At 42.5% G+C, this 16,179-nt stretch overlaps 1 protein-coding gene across 2 annotated transcripts in view; it reads left to right on the forward strand.

Annotated features, from left to right (window-relative positions):
• nhsl3 (NHS like 3) overlaps window positions 1-16,057 on the forward strand; it is a 32,525-nt gene extending 16,468 nt beyond the window's left edge. For both annotated transcript variants that reach the window (XM_028399962.1, XM_028399963.1), the window contains 8 exons: window positions 9,626-9,784; window positions 9,944-9,987; window positions 10,106-10,232; window positions 10,812-10,919; window positions 10,988-11,154; window positions 11,238-11,432; window positions 11,530-14,833; window positions 15,125-16,057. In XM_028399962.1, coding sequence (XP_028255763.1) covers window positions 9,626-9,784; window positions 9,944-9,987; window positions 10,106-10,232; window positions 10,812-10,919; window positions 10,988-11,154; window positions 11,238-11,432; window positions 11,530-14,833; window positions 15,125-15,165 — 4,145 coding nt within the window. In that variant the 3' untranslated portion in view covers window positions 15,166-16,057. The remainder of the gene's footprint in view (window positions 1-9,625; window positions 9,785-9,943; window positions 9,988-10,105; window positions 10,233-10,811; window positions 10,920-10,987; window positions 11,155-11,237; window positions 11,433-11,529; window positions 14,834-15,124) is intronic.
• Window positions 16,058-16,179: the final 122 nt, after the last annotated feature.

Here is a 16,179-nt window from a genome sequence, read left to right on the forward strand (position 1 = left end):
AAAGGTCACCATTTCAGCTGTGGACGTGTGGTATTTGATCCCTATCTTTTGGCAACAAGAACAAACTCATCTATTATGCTTACGTTAAGCTTCCAATATGGCTGTGTCCAAAATCTGTAATTTAAAACTTGTGACAGTCTCTGCTAAGCATCTTTTGCTAAAACTGAAATCAAATTAATCAGCAATCAGAGAGCTGCTTATTGTTCATCTCAAAGTGCTCATTTAGAGCTTTCTTCTGGTACAGATCAAATAAATCTGGTTTGGAAGCTGCTACAAACACTTTTTGATGTGCGTTCGGTGTAAAAACAGACAGAGATTTATTTTTGGACTAGCTATGCGATAAAATCAGGAAAGTTTACAACAACCTGAGCAGCATCACACAGAAAAGAGACATTGTGCTGTAGTTTGCAAAGAAGGAGCTATAGGATCTAAATGCAGACTACAGCACGAGACCAGTTTATTACCCAAAAGTTGAAAGTTCAAAAAATCCCAAAAACATGAGCTAACAAAAAGGAAAGGTCAAAATTAAAACTAAAACTGGCATAGAAGAGATCATGGATTATGGCAGCTAATAGATTAAAATGAAAACACAAAAGAAGCAAAACGAGACATTTAAAAAATGAAAAGAAAAGAAAACAACACAAGGAAAGTAGAGTGCTACTAAGGATCATACCATGTGATGTTATCTCCTATCTTAACCCCTGCATATAATACAGAACACTGCACACAGTGTGGGAAAAGTTTTCCTTTCTTTGAACAACTTGGTGCCCAAATTTTTCCACATTGTGTTTCTGCTTCTTTTTGACACAAATTTTTTTTTGCATATGATCCATTCTCACATGTGTATACTACAGTAACAAACTCAAAGTAGCCAACCTGTTACACATTGTAAAACAGCAGCCATCATTAACATCGTGTCTCACTGGTGTCAGGAGACCTTGGACATATGCGGGGGAAGTTACACTTGGGAGCTGAGGTTTACTCAAACACACTGTCGCCTTTTCACACAGATTTGTTTTCAGAGAGATTCAGTCAGAACTGTTTTGACTTGTTTACGAAAGAGAGTCTTAGTTCGTTGGCCGTGCATAATGGGATTTGAATGAGGAAGAGTGAGGAGGAAGAAGAGTGTGTTTCTGGGACATTAATGAAGGCTCACTGTTGGCAGAATGAGTTGTTGTTCTCTGTGGGCAGAAGTCGCTCGCACAAGTTGACACGCCAAACTCATTCTCAGCATATCTTTCCCTCACACACACTGACAAACACATTTATGGTTGGTATACATGTGTGTTGCAGTGTATATGGACAACAGGCTGCATCTGTTTAAGCCTAATGTGTCTGTGGTGATTCAGATGACTCATATCAAAACATCAGCAGGAAATTTGCAATAAAAATATTGATGATATATTAATTAACTATATAATATTTGAGGGGAGTAAAATTGACTCTTTATTCTTAGTGGCACAAACATAACTTAACATAACATACAACTTATATTTTATTATTTCCACTGTTAAATAGCTTCTTTATCTATGGCTCTTTGTCATAGCAGCAACTGACTGAGTCAAAATGCAATTAATCCATTATAACAGACTAAGGGTCCACATACAGAGAGGAACAAGGGACCATTGTCTCAAAAATGTCCATGCCTGGAAATATGTATTATCTCTTTAACTTCCAGAGAGAAATGAGTGCATATAATGACATAAATGACATTTGGGTCTAAAGGAAAGCCCAATGCAGAATACATTTTATTCCCTATAATGAGACTAACCAGACCATGGCATTTAGACCTTATGTCATCATTACATTTAAAAAAAAGGATTTTGAACAGCTGCTAAATGTGAAACTAATTTTCCTGTGAAACAGACATCTTTATTTTAGCAGATGTTTTGTGGTAAAAATGGTTTATCTGTGACAGTGGATGCACAATGTCTCACAGTTTGTCTGCCAAAGAAAATTAATTCCAAGAAAGAAGCTTGGGATGCATAAGTAATCTAGGAAACCACACTTACAAAATGCTTATTCATTTTCTTGCAGCAGTCTTGATATCTTTGTGCCAAATGTGGAGTTGCAGTAAGAATGGCCGTTAGCTTAGCTTAGCATTGAGTCTGCAAAGGTGTAGCTCAGGTAATGAGAACATAAAATATCATTTTCATGCTTCGGCTTCTTTGCATATTAATCAAAGGATGTTCATTAGTAATCAACAGAGCCGTGTGGTGTCTAGGGTAACATCAGAGCAGTGTTAGCCTTCTCATTTAACTTAATAAAGTATCACAATCTAAGTGAACCCTCAAAATTCTAAAAAAGTCTCCAGGTCCTTAAGTGTAATCAGACTCGAGGGTGTCAGGCCTGTCCTGTCCCGGCCTGCTCGGAGATGACCCCTCACGGAAGCTGTAGGTCTGTCATTAAGTCATCAATCACATTCAATGAGACCATTCTGCATCAGGGATATATGGCCTCAAATAGCACGCTCTCTGTTCTTTCCAGCTGTTGCCTATATGTTAAAAAGATTTGCAAAATATATACTTCTTCTGCAGTATTTACCTGCTAACGATTCATGCTGCTTTACTGACTTGTGATAGTTAGTATAACAACCAATATTTTTTATGTTTATTCTTCTTCTATCCCGTTGATTATAGTGGATATTTGTTGTCTGCTCTCTGGGTGGTTTTTGTCTGGAGGCCTTTTGCAGCTATCCTTAGCCTCTAATTTTCCAGTGTCACCTCACTCCCACCCACCAATGGAAAACAGATTTATTATCCTGTTTTCAGATAAATGTAGTGAACAGCAGCTTCAGCTGTGAGGCATCCATACCTGTATATGTGTTTACAGAGCTTTCAGTTTTGCTAAATTGGTATGACACACCTAAAAAAGAGAGAGCTTTAGGAAAAATACCCACAATCCTCTTATCAGGTGGAGAAAGAGAGGAAGGAGTGAGAGAGGGATAATTACAAAAAAGGAGTGACAGATACTATTTTTAAGCACAGCCGCCAAGTTTAGCTCGACGTTCGGGTGCTTCTCTCAGAGGGTCCCGAGGTGTCATCAGTCACCTCAGCTTATTGTTTACAGCCTGCTTTAGGTCAGGATTAAGAACAGCAGCAAAAATGCAGGATTTATCTCTGCTTGGTGAATAATCAGACATGTAAGGAGACATTATTTCTACAGTGGTGTTTTAAAGACTGATTTCTAAGCCTGTACCAGGATCAGCTGTTTGATGTCACTTCTGATACCTTTGGTAATCGGCTAAGCAGTGGTTGCCTTGCACAATGGCTGCCTGTATTCAGGGATCAGACTAATCTCTGTAAACAGATACTTGCATATGAATGTGAAGAATCTGTTGACAAGGGACAAGAATATGGTACCAGAGGCTTTCTGCTTGTAGTGTGTGTAAATAGACAAGCATCGTGTCAAATAGTCTCCATCGTAGGTATCTGCATATCCTCAGCTGACACATTTGCTGCTGTAAATGTAAATATTAAAGAATAAACTCAAGTCTTTCTACAAATATTATAAAATTACCCTGCAGGGATCAACATCCCTTTCTTCACTCTCTTTCTTCCTTGTTCCCTCATTATCTCACTGTCTCCGTGTCCCACCCTGAGGAAATCAGAAATGCAGGTGGCTCATGGGTAGTGACAGTTACTGTATGCAGTGATTTATGTCCTCTCTGTGCCCTGCACACCTCTTCCTGTTTCTTCGTCCCTTCTTCACCTTGCTTCACTCTCATCCTGCAGCCATCTCTGCACCATCTCCAGAGCCATGTTATACAAGTCTTACATTTTGATTTTGTTTCACGCTCCTTCTGTGGCCGTTTGCTCTCATCAGATAAATACAGTGACAAATGAACCTAATCTGGCAATTCATATTTCATTCTGACTGGGCCACCTGAAAAGAAGGCGGCAGATTATCACAACAAGATACCTGAAAAATTGTGCTGAATACAGTATGTCCTCCATCTCTCCCTCTCTCCCTGGTTCACACTACACCGTGTGGGAGCTCATAACTCAAGTCCACCACAGCGGCTATTGAATACAAATCAGGAGAACAGCAATGAGCTGAATAATGACACCTGTGTGTGTGTGTGTGTGTGTGGAGGTTTACTGCTGGTCACATTTTAACCCTGTCTTCCAGTGCTGTGGCAGTTTCATTACTTCTGGTGAAAGCTGGGAGAGACTGTGGACAAGAACAACACTGTATAGGCCACTATCGACAAAAAACAAAACAAATTAATTTCACTAACAAGCATAGGTGAAATCTTATTTTAGATAGATAGATAGATAGATAGATAGATAGATAGATAGATAGATAGATAGATAGATAGATAGATAGATAGATAGATAGATAGATAGATAGATAGATAGATTATTATTATTATTATTATTATTATACTCGTAACCCTGAAGATGCATCCCAGGCCTCTGTATTTAACAAGCGCTCATTGTCCTTGTTATAGTCCACAGCTGTGTAAAGCCACCCAGGCTCTGCAGGTGTGTCTGAGACCAAGTGGAAAATGAGCACAGTGATCAATGTTTTTTAGCCTATGTTGTTCATTCTTTTTTTGACATCTTTACAGCTATGTCACCCCATGTCCCTGCACTGTTTTAATGAGCCCAGCATGCAGGCACCGAACCACTAACCCTGCTATACACTTAAACAACAGCAGTTTTCAAGCCTAGCGGGGCATGAAGTGGAAACCCTGCAGCTTGTCACGGTCCAGTTGGTCCAGCACTCACCTGATACTGATGTTGAGGTTATGACAAAGGCTGCATCACTTTTTACCCTCTTCTTCTCTCTTTACCTCCTTCCTCCCATGTGCAGCTAATGAGAGGTTGAGCTGAGGACATCAGATGAGCTAATACACACCATGTGGTCAAAGTATTAAATTTTCCAATCAGTGTATGTGTGTGTGTTAGCGTCAGAGTTTGGGCTTGGTCAGTCCAAAGGGAGCCATATTTTACATTTAGCTGCTTTTTACCCAGCATTATTACAAAGCGGCCACGCATCTCTACAGTAAACATCATCATCAGATGACCTGCTGTTTTTTGCAGTCTCATAGTCACTGAACAAACAGAAAGAGCTGATATAGCACTCTCTAGTGGAGTATGAAGACACTGTTTGGGTGTATACATGGAATGACGTAGAGCAGCGTCTGCTCTGGTAAAACTGATGCATTTACTTCAGTTAAATAGGTCAATCACTCTTTATATGGTGTGTATTTCATAAGTCACTTTTATTTCTCTCTCAACCAACACATAGCTCACTAGACAAGTGAAAATAATACAATACATTGTTTTAGAGGGAATTTATATTGTTTTAATAATTTTCTAACTAAATAGTTAAATAGATGTAAACCTGTTTTCTGTTGTATGCATGTTTAGTTTAAATCTTTATTTACAGTTACACTCAGATAGCTGAATCAGGACATATTGTCAAATAATTATTTTAAATGCTTTCAAGCTAATGATGTGTGGGTTTTTCTGGTCTGACATTTTAACAACCAAGTTGTTGTTGGCTGTTTAGACTCTGATTGTTCCTCTGCAGTCTATTTGGCCTGTTAACAAGTTCATTAGTCTGGCAGTGGTGATTTATGATATTATCTTTAAAGGAAGCTGTAAAACAACGTCTCATTATTCCCTTATAGTGGCACATAAGCTTTTTTTTTAAACAGGTATTGTCAGGGTTTGTGCGGGTGAGGCAGACACAGATGCAGAATCACAGGGCGGTCACGTGGCAAAACAAAGTCTTTATTACAGGCCAGGAGAGCAAACAAAACTAACTAAAAATCACGCTTGGCTTGGTTCAAAAGGCAAGGCAAAAGTTAACTAACTAAAAATCACACTAAGGTGGAAAAGCCACTACAGGGCAAAAAAGGCTAAATCTAAGCATGGCATGGCATGGCATGAAAAAACCTGGTCATAGCATCGAGGCATGGACACACGATCCCCTAGAGTGACGACGAGACAAACTGGCAGAGAGCGCAGGGAAGACAAAGACTAAATACACAAGGGCCAGGGAAGACAACGACACACAGGTGACACACATGAGGGCAGGGCAGGTAATCAACAAGGAGGGAAAACACAGGAAGTAAAACACAAGACTACCAGGGAGGACAGGACTACCAAAGTAAAACAGGAAACACAAGACAAGACTAAACCCAGGGAAACAAAACACCAGAACTACAGGAACTAAAACAGATTAAACTAAAAAACCCAAAACAAGGAAAACAAAACCAAAAATACACCAGGTCGTGACAGGTATAGTTGGAATATGTTACTTATTTGACTATAAAACTGTGAGAGTTAAAAATGTGCATTAGCATTGGCGCACATGCGCTCCTCCTTTGTAAACCCATTGTTGTGTTTTCTTATGCAGTGGAATGGTGTGTTTGCTGAATCAAAGGCATGTGAAGCCACTCTGCCCTCTCCCCCAGGACCAGATGGTGTCTCTTTAGGCCTTCTAATGAATATTGATATGAGGGGTCTTAGTTAACAACAGGGGGGTTGCAGAGGCTGGCCCAGAGACCCCCGAATTTGGCACATTGCAAAGGTCTGTGTCGAGTAGACGGGGTGTGGTGAGGTTTTTATATCTGTTTGGATCTTAAAGGGCCTTGTCACTGTGTAACAAAGTGCTTTTCTCATGCACAGAAGCTCCTGCACGTCCCATAGTGGTAAACTGTTTGCAGAAATTAATATGGATTTAGGGCTTAATGAGCATAAGTGATGTCATTCATCTGAGATGAAGAATGTGACTGAGTGAAAAAGATGTGATAGAGAGAAAACAAATGTCAGGTGCAGGGAGGTGTGAGGTAAAGGGATGGACAGGTTAATCTACTGGCAGAGTTAATCCTCTGGCATGACTCCTGTGTGTAAAGCTGCTCTCCTGAACGCCTCAGCTTATTCCACTCACCCTGAGGCTGAACCAACGCCAGCATGGACAGTCTGATTCGAGGCACCATGGTGGAGATTTTGCTGGTATTTATTCAGTGCCAGGGCCCTGTATTGATGAAGTGTGTGAAAGGATGTCAGGCGAATGTTTTGAAGATAATTATGTTACTACCCTCCAGCTGGTGGAGACCAGCTGTAGCCCCCCTGCTGTGCCACTTTATTGGGAATAAACATCCATTCAGAGGAAAAATGGATCAAAGTGCTGCTTTCTCACCAGGAAAATAAACCCGGGACCCAGCGCTGGTTCTTCGTTTGGCACAGAAACAGAGTTTTCTCACAGCCGTGTTGTATTTCATACCCTCTGCAGTTTGTCAGGAAACATTAGCAGGCGTACAGAAACTCATCCCCAGACAGCACCATTACAGATGATGAACTGAGCCTGTGTCAGCTATTTATAACTCAAACTAGACCTCTTGTTAGATATAAGGCTAAGGGGCAGACAGGAAGAGTAAGGCAAAGAGATTGGCAAAAGGCAAGGAGTTGTGCTGGAGAAAAGTGATGTAGGGATACATAAGTGGATGGAGCATACAGTAGCTTTTCATTGAGAGGACACAACCTTCACTGTCAAATGAAGAAGCCTGTAGCTCTTAGATAATGAGCAACAGCGTCAGACACATGCAAAATGCTGAAGGCCTCCATTAGAGAAGGGACAGTGACAAAAACCTAAACATACCAATAAACATGCAGTAGTTTGAGCTTTTATCAGAGCCAACAAACACAAAGAAGGATGCCTCCAGTGAAAGTAGTTTTAATTAACAAACTTTTACATTTATTTTATATTTAAATTTGAACAGATCTGGTGTATTTTCCTCTAGGACAATATTAAGTCAGTACATTATTTTTTAATTTTCAAGCTTTGTTAACTGTGAAATCCAATGAGACAGGACATTTTCCAGGCTATTTACAATATGAATGTGAGGAACTGGGGGGTACAGCGAGTGTGTGTGTGCACACAACCTCACACGTGTCTGTCTATATTGAATGAAGAGGGGGTGGTTGCTTCCTGAAAGCCAAACTTTGACAGACGTTTTGCTGGCTGGGGGGGTTCATCATTTGACAATAGAGAGGGGAATCGAAATAGAGAGCGAGCGAGGGAGAGAGAGAAAGAGAGAGAGAGAGCGCAGAGGGGGAGGGGATGAGGGTATCAGACTCAGGGATAAGGCAGCTGGGACAGGCTGCTTTGGCTGGAAGCAGATCTTATTGTGCACTTGTCCTTCCTAAGTCAGTCTGCAGAATCATCTATGCTCACAACTAGCCATCAAGTTTTTAATTCCTTTTTTTCAAAAGTCAGTCCTTCGAGGTCCAAGCAGCCAGATTTTTTGTAGATTTTTCTCACTACTGGCAGAAAAAGTTGGACACTTTACTCCACGATTTTGATTCTGTTTTTGCTATGGCACTGGTGTAGGCATGGTTGTCTACTTGAGGAAGAGCATCCACTCTCTGCTGTCCGTCTTCAAGAAGAAGGGTGAGTGCTGAGTCACATGGAGGAATGTGGCAGGCAGCATCTTAATTGTCAGGATGCTGAGGACTGAGTGCTAGACTTTATGACAGTAGCTCTGAAGTACCACAGAAGTTTATGTTTATGCACTGTTAATTCTGAGATGTGATGGACTGGTCTATTTCTTTGAATGATACAAACATAGTTACAGATATTTTTCACGCTGGTCTATGTGTCACAAACACAGACACACTGGCACACAAGAATTAGCCATGAGGGCAGTTTGGGGGGTCTCTCTAATGAGATAAAGGGCTTTACTGACTTTTTTGGCGATCGTCTTAATCAACTGGAATCCCCTAAACCTTCTTCAGGGGTCTGACAGAATCTCAAATAGGGATATTGCTCCTATTAACCACAACTCTACATTGTATGTGAGTGATTTGTGTGATGAAAAGCTGAGAGTTCCCCTTATTTTCTTTGATTGTATCAGACAGTACCAGGTTCATACTGAACTGAGCTGCACACAGGGGAGGACATTGTACTGGGGCTGCCTCACCTGTGTGAATGTGGGAGGGGTGTCTTACCTTACACACACTACATCTAATCAGGTGAGACTGGGAGCCAGCATTAAAAGGGACAAAGGAAGGAAAGTGGACACCTCACATTAACTCTTGTTGAGCTAAGCTTTTACCCACTTTGCGTAGCTAATTTCCCATAGGTTATGCTCTCAACTTGAGATCCATTACACATCTCTGCTACCATTTAGGCTGTTAAACCATCTGCAGGATGACAAAACAATGACTAGAATCAACCAAGGCAATGGTTCTTGCAATCATGTAGTTTCATTTTCTGTTTAGTCTCATATGTTGTCCTTTGACTCTGAGTAAAGCCACCCTGAAGGAAGGGCTCAGTCCAGGTCCTACACAGCAGGCCCCACAGCATGAGACAGTTGCATATTTGCATGCTGACGGTCCAGATTACTTAATCCCTGCTGTAGGAGATTAGCCAGCCCATAGTTCACTGCTGAGTGCCTGGCAAGGCTGGAATGTCTGATTGCCAGTTGGTGAGTGTGCTGCGTCAAAGATGCTCTGGTAAACACACACACTCATGCCAGGTGTAAGTCCAGAGGATTCACTGTAAAGCTGATAAAAGTTGGACACCTGTTGAGTGTTCGTTGATGTTTGTATTTCGCCAGAGGACACCAAAGGAAAGACCTTTCATAAGGTTTCTTTTTTCCCCCCAGCTGGACCGAAGGGCAATGAAGACCAGAAGAGGCTAACGGTCCATTACACGCCCTCACAGCACTACCAGGAGAATGTTTTCATTGAGGGCAGCAGGCCACAATACCTGGAAGACCTGCACATCGAAGCTCAGGAGGGACTCAAGATACTACAGCAAGAAGGCACGACGCATAGACACATAGACACATAGACACACAGTCACCAGCTAAAGATTCTAATCTTTTTTACATAACTGATGATAGATTCTGTACACTTATGACTGCGAAGAATGCTTCTGTGTGTTCAAATTGTGTGTGTGTGTGGTTTTTTTTTTTACACAGAGCACAAGAATGGAGTGAACTTTCCTGACAATGAAAGCGTTGCTGTAAGTGTCCCTGAAGCCTAATGGATCATTTTCCCTACTTCCAGAACACATCCAATGCCATCTAACTAAACACTGTTGTGTGTCTCTGTGTATATGTGTGTGTGGGTATCCACTTCAGTCCACAGACACTCTCTGTCCTGAGCAGGATTTCAGCTCCAAGGACAGGGATGGCTCTCCGGAGTCCATGAATACTGATACTACTGTAACCTCTACAGTGCTGACTAGGCCTGTGCTTACACATCAAGGTAAATTGCAGCCCTGTGTGTGTGTGTGTGTCTACTTAGAAAGGAGGCATCAGTATTGAGTTCATCTTAGAGAAACAGGAGCTAATCATAGCAGCAGTGAGCAGTTTGAGTTGTATTTCTGAGTTTGTTAAATTGTCAAATTCAGGCACTTATTTAGCATGCATGTCTCATTAGCTGCTTGGTGCCTCTGCAGTTATTGTGTGAAATCAAACGAAGGGCAACTTGACACACAGGCATACACTTATATGCAGCTGAAGCTCTTTCAGTTTCTCAAAAGTACTAAGCATTTGAAGATGGCACTGCGGCTGCCTCCGCATATCACAGCTGGAAGGCTAAGCATGTCACTGTGTGTGTGTGTGTATGTGTGTGCAGTGTGTGGTTGGTTTTCTGATCACATCCTAAAATTCTGAAGAGAAGACAGTTTCCTAATACACTCAGCAGTTTCTGTGCATTATGGAGCATCACTTTGATTTAACCTTTAGACTAAACAACTAATGTATGTTAGCAAATGCAAGCTTTTAATTCCAGCCTACACACAAACAAATACACACTTAAGACTGATTTCCCTTTGTCTCTCAGGTTCCACATTCAAGCCTTTGAATCCAGTGAAAAGATTAGACAAGACCAGGAAGAGGAGCAGGAGGACCACCATCATGGGTATTCCTAACCAGGTCCAGAAGGAGCTTGGTATGTCTACAGCACTAGTTTGCTGTCACCATGCTAGCAACATGTAATTTTATATTCCTTCTTCACAGCTTTGCACAGAAGTTCCACTTTTCAGCCACTTGTCTCTATCCACCTCCCTAATCATGAGAGGCATGTCAGTGACAGTCAATCTGGTGTTGTTATCATTCCTACGGTTAATGGCGGGACTCCAGCAGTGAAAAAGGAGGGAGCCAGGGTGCACCTTTCAGAGTTAGAGGTAAGGTTCTCCAGAAAAAAAACAAAGACAGGCTTCATTTATTTTTAGCATTTAAAAATGGTCCCCTTTTCACTTCTGTGCAGGCGTTTAAAGATGAACAGCTGGTGAGGGAGCACCTTCAGGCAATGTACCATGACGAGCAGTCCGTCAACCATCAGGGCTTTGGTTCCTATCTCTACCCCACCTCGACTCTGAGACCAAAATCCCTTGCAGTCTCTGGTATGACCACCTCCTGCTCACTTACTCCTTCAATGTTTACCTTCTTCCAGGAACCCCAGGTAAGAAGAACATCAGATAATAAGCAGAAAAAGAAGACTCTTTATTCTTAGTACCTCATTGTCTACATTTAGATGTGAAATTTTTGTTTCCCGTCAGGGCCCAGTGATGTCCATCTCCCCTCAGGCTACTTACTTGTCAACAATCATCCCTAATGCTGTCCTGCCAGCCTCAATTGAAGTCATTGAGATTGACCGCAGCACTAGCCGGACCCGTGGCAGCAGCACTGTAAGCAAAAGCAGCCTTACATCTGGGGACTCCTCAGCTAGCCCTTTGTTGTCCAGAAGATCAGATGGTGATGGTTCCCAGACTCACAATTCCAATGATAACCCCACACTCATGTCTACATCAGTCTCAGGGTCAAACTGGAGCGAGTCACAGTCTTCAAAGACCATTATTTCAAACTCCTCACCTGTATCCTCAAAGAGTAGCACACGCAGCGGTAACTCACAGAAAGTGGGTGTTAATGTGCAGGAGAGCCACGCAGAGCACTCTGGTGGAGACCAAGAACTTGTCAGTCTCTGTAGTTCAGCTAGTGTGACCAGCAACCTCAGCAGTAAAAATGAAAATACTGTTAGAGGACCAGGGTCTGGGTCTGCAGCACCAGCATCAGCGGCTGCTGAAGAACATGCAAAGAACAAACACAACTTCACTCGTAGCCTTTCGGTTATGAAGACGAAGCAGCCCCCTGCACCTCCACGGAGAACAAACTCTCTGCATAATAATAAGATCAGAAGTACCTCCAGGATTCTGGTAGATAGCAAAGATCTCAGCGATTCTGCTTCTGGGGAGGCAACAACTGCCACAAGGAGTACAGCAGCAGAAGATGACACAAATAAGAACATCACACCAGTATCAAACTCTACTGGATCTCCAGCTCCATCGGCCATTTATTTAAACCCCATGCAGACATCTTCTATTGTGACTGGAGGAGCAAGAGATCCACCACCAGAAGCCAGCCCATCCTCTCCACAGAAAACTCCCTCAGAAGGGGGAAAATTCGAACGGACTATGTCCCCTTCCAGTGGTTACTCCAGTCAGAGTGGCACTCCAACCCTCTCCCCAAAAGAGATCTCCCCAATCTCTCCAGACAAACAGAAGAAGACGCCAGTCAAACCAGAGAGATCAGTATCGCGAGCTTCATCAGCAGCTTCTCCTTCATCCTCTCTTACCTCATTATCATCAGGTACATCTGAGCTCGCCAATGCAGACATCTCCACAGGTGTGCCTCCGCAGGCTGGATCTCCACCGACTACTGCTACAAAAAACAATTCAAGTTTTAGAGCAGAAATCAGAGACCTGTTGAACATCCCACCACCTCCTAAAGTCAAAGCTCCATGTCCTCCTCCTCCAGAGACATGGGCTCACAACAGATGCACTTTTGAGCTCCTATGTGGATCATGCCCTAATGTTAGCAAAGTCACACAAAAACAGGATAGCACAGATAAACAGACAGGAACCCAGTCTGAAACCAATAAAGACACAGATGTTTCACCTGAAAACCATACAAACAAGCCTGTTTTAGAATTGACAGAAAACAAATCAATGACAGAGCCATTGCCAGTCATGTATTCTTCTCAAGATGTGCAAACAGAGCAGGAAGGTAGTGAATGTCCAGACACTGAACAAGTTAAGTCTTTAATCCAGAATAAAACAGAGGAAAATGTAGATGTTAAGAGACCAAGTAGCTCTGCAGTGAAGGACCCAGACAGTCAAGAGGTAACTCCCAAGAAAGAGCCACCTCCTGTCATGAAGAAACCCACAAACATACTGCGCAGAGAGGAGGCTGTGTTGACAGAGCAGCAAACGGAATTGGGTAGTAGTGCCACAACAGAGGTCCATTCACCTGCTGAGAGTCATAAGACGTCCTCACAGAACGGCCTAACTGTTTTAGTTGATGAGAATGAAAATGAAGTAAACAGAAGCGACATCCCATCCATGCAGACGCTTTCAATAGAGATCCCTAAAATACACAAGGTTTCACCACCACCTACTCCTCCCCCTGCATACCATCCCACACCTCCTCTATCAAGGAAAATGCCTTCTTCATGTGTGTCTGTGCCACCTAATGAACTTCAGATCGTGCAGGAGGAGACCCACGTTGTGGAGTCTTGTTGGCCACCTCCTCCACCTCCTTTGGAAGGGGATTCTGTCTTTGACGGAGGGGAGGAGGTGGACTTTCCTCCACCACCTCCACCAGATAGTGTGCCGGATGTAATGGACAGTTGTGTCACAGTGCGTGATCACAGTCCCCCAGGTCCCATGCCACAACCAGTTGTAACTAATAAAAAACCAGTGGTTGTTGTACAGGTTTCCAACACTGATGATGAGGTTTCTTGCAAGAGTATTTCATCTGGTGTCTCACCTCCACTTGAGGAATCACCTCCTATTCCACCTGTTACAAGAGCAGAGAGCCCAGTAACAGTCATGGCTGTACTTCCTCCGAGCACTTTCCTGAAGCAAAACTCTCTGAAAACTGAAGCTCAGTCTGCTTCTGTAGCTCTTGTTAGCCCCCAGTCTTCAGCTCCTACTGCTATACCAGTAGCACCCCCCCTCCCAGCAGAGAATTTAACCCATGGGGTTAATTTCCGAAGGCAACCCAGTGTAGCAAATCGCGACGCAAGGAGCAAGGAGCTTCTCTCCCGCCACAAAAGTGCACCCATTCCTAAAGAGGATGCTAACATACCTCTAGTTACCCCCTCCCTGCTTCAGATGGTTCGCCTCAGGTCAGTCAACATGACTGAAGATCAAGGGAAGGCTCCCTCCGAGGATAAACCCACAAACGAGGGAACCCCTGTTCAGGAGAATACCCTAGTCTTAATCCAAGGTTCTCAAAGCATTCCTCAGAAGCCCATCCGCAAGTCTTTGTCATTGAAATCTCCTCCTCAGAATGTAAAAACACCCTCTGTGACAATAAGCACTCCTTCAATGCGCTTACAGGAAGCTATACGCATTAAAACGGCAGCCATGTCCTCAAGAGACAGTCTCCCCTGCAGACTGGGTGTGAGATCACCCACCTACAGCTGCATGAATGAACCAGGAGCTCTGTCACCGAAACCACCTGAAGGATGTGATGTGCTCAAGTCCCCAGCCTCCACCGCCAGCTTTATCTTTTCTAGGAGCACAAAAAGAGTCGTCATAGAGACTCCGGCTGCCTCCTCCCCAGAGGCTCAGGCAAGTCTGAAGCAGAGTTTGGCGGCCGAGCTCATGCAGGTGTCTGACCAATCAAAGGCTGCTGCGTTCTCAAATGGTGGAGTCAAGTGTGAAAGGGTTCCTCCACCTGTAGCGAAAAAGCCAGCCCAGAGCAGCATTACTCCATCGCAAAATCCGCTCAGTTTTTCAGCAAAGATGGAGCTTGGTGAAGGGAGTGGAGCAATAGGAGTAACACCTCCTGAAATAACAAGTAAGTGAAGTAGCCATGATCTGCTATCATTTTTCTTTTTTTTTCTTGCAAGCAAACTTTAAAGTGCATATTTGATGCTCAATGCCAGCACAAGGACACACTGCTGGCTCGCCTGCAGCTTTCTTTCAGTTAAATGTGAAAGCATGTGCTTTAATCAGCCTTAACCTGAACCTCATGATCATGTCTCAGAAATTTAATTAGATTAGGACAGAATACTCATTACGTGTGTTCCTGTGTCTGTGTTATGTTGATGCCATAACATCTAACCTCCTCTTGTCTTCCCCCCTACAGCTACAAGAGTGACGGCAGACACAATTGAAACACTGTTTTAAAAGAGTAAACAGACTCATGTCAGAGGAACAAACAAAGGACTGACATTACTGCAAGATATTGAGCTCATCTATCTTGTTATTGTGTGTTACGTCTTCTCCAAAAGCCTTAGCCTGAAATGGCCTTCCTACATATTTATGCAAAAAAGCATCACTCCCAGTTTCTTATAGCTTTATTCTGGAGTATTTTTCTAAAAGTATAGTCTATCTCCTATCCAGGCCCCTCAGGGTGAAATGGCATACATTGGCTTGTGCAAGATCGCCTCCTAGAGGTTGAATTAGGTAGTGCAGCTTATTTGTCTTTACAAAGCATTTCTGTACAGAGGTTTATCGTCTGTTTTCCTACCCCTTTTGTTGTAATATATTGCCCATTTCTTATGGGAGATTTACAAAGAAAATTACAGGCAGGTAATCTTTTTAGCTAGGTTCAGCCTGCTTTGCACTGTGTGGAAAATAATTTGAGAAAAAGGGATGTTGCCGACGTTTTGTCAGTTAAGAGGGAGACATATTTGTAAAACAGTTGATTTTCCGGTAAGACTCCACAGAAATAAAACATCTGATTAAAGCGAGTAAATACCTATTAGATGCTTTCTACACAAGATTTCTTTTAGGACAAAAGTATCATATCTTATTTATGAGTGTAGCACTGTCAGTCACCTTTTCCTACCAAATATGAGATATTTAAGAATCATATAAGAACCACTTTTAGGGCTATGGCTGTGTTGATTGGCCCTTGATGACTGATACACTGGAGCAGACATAAATGATTTTATAAAATATTCTCCATCTAAAACTCTGGTCCAGACCATTACGATGGAAAAATCCAGCTCATCACTATTTGCACAAATCACTTTCACCCCAGCAGAATCAACAGCAAGTGAATTACATGGACTCTTTGTAATGGGTCAAAAAATCTTGGCGATTATAAAGAATTATGTACAGTTATTACTTCTATAAATAAAATCTAAGTGTATTAAATCCTGTCTTTTGTATTCATATTTTTACAGTTTCCAAAAA

Source organism: Parambassis ranga, chromosome 2 (assembly GCF_900634625.1).
Source record: "Parambassis ranga chromosome 2, fParRan2.1, whole genome shotgun sequence".
Lineage (NCBI taxonomy): Eukaryota > Metazoa > Chordata > Actinopteri > Ambassidae > Parambassis > Parambassis ranga.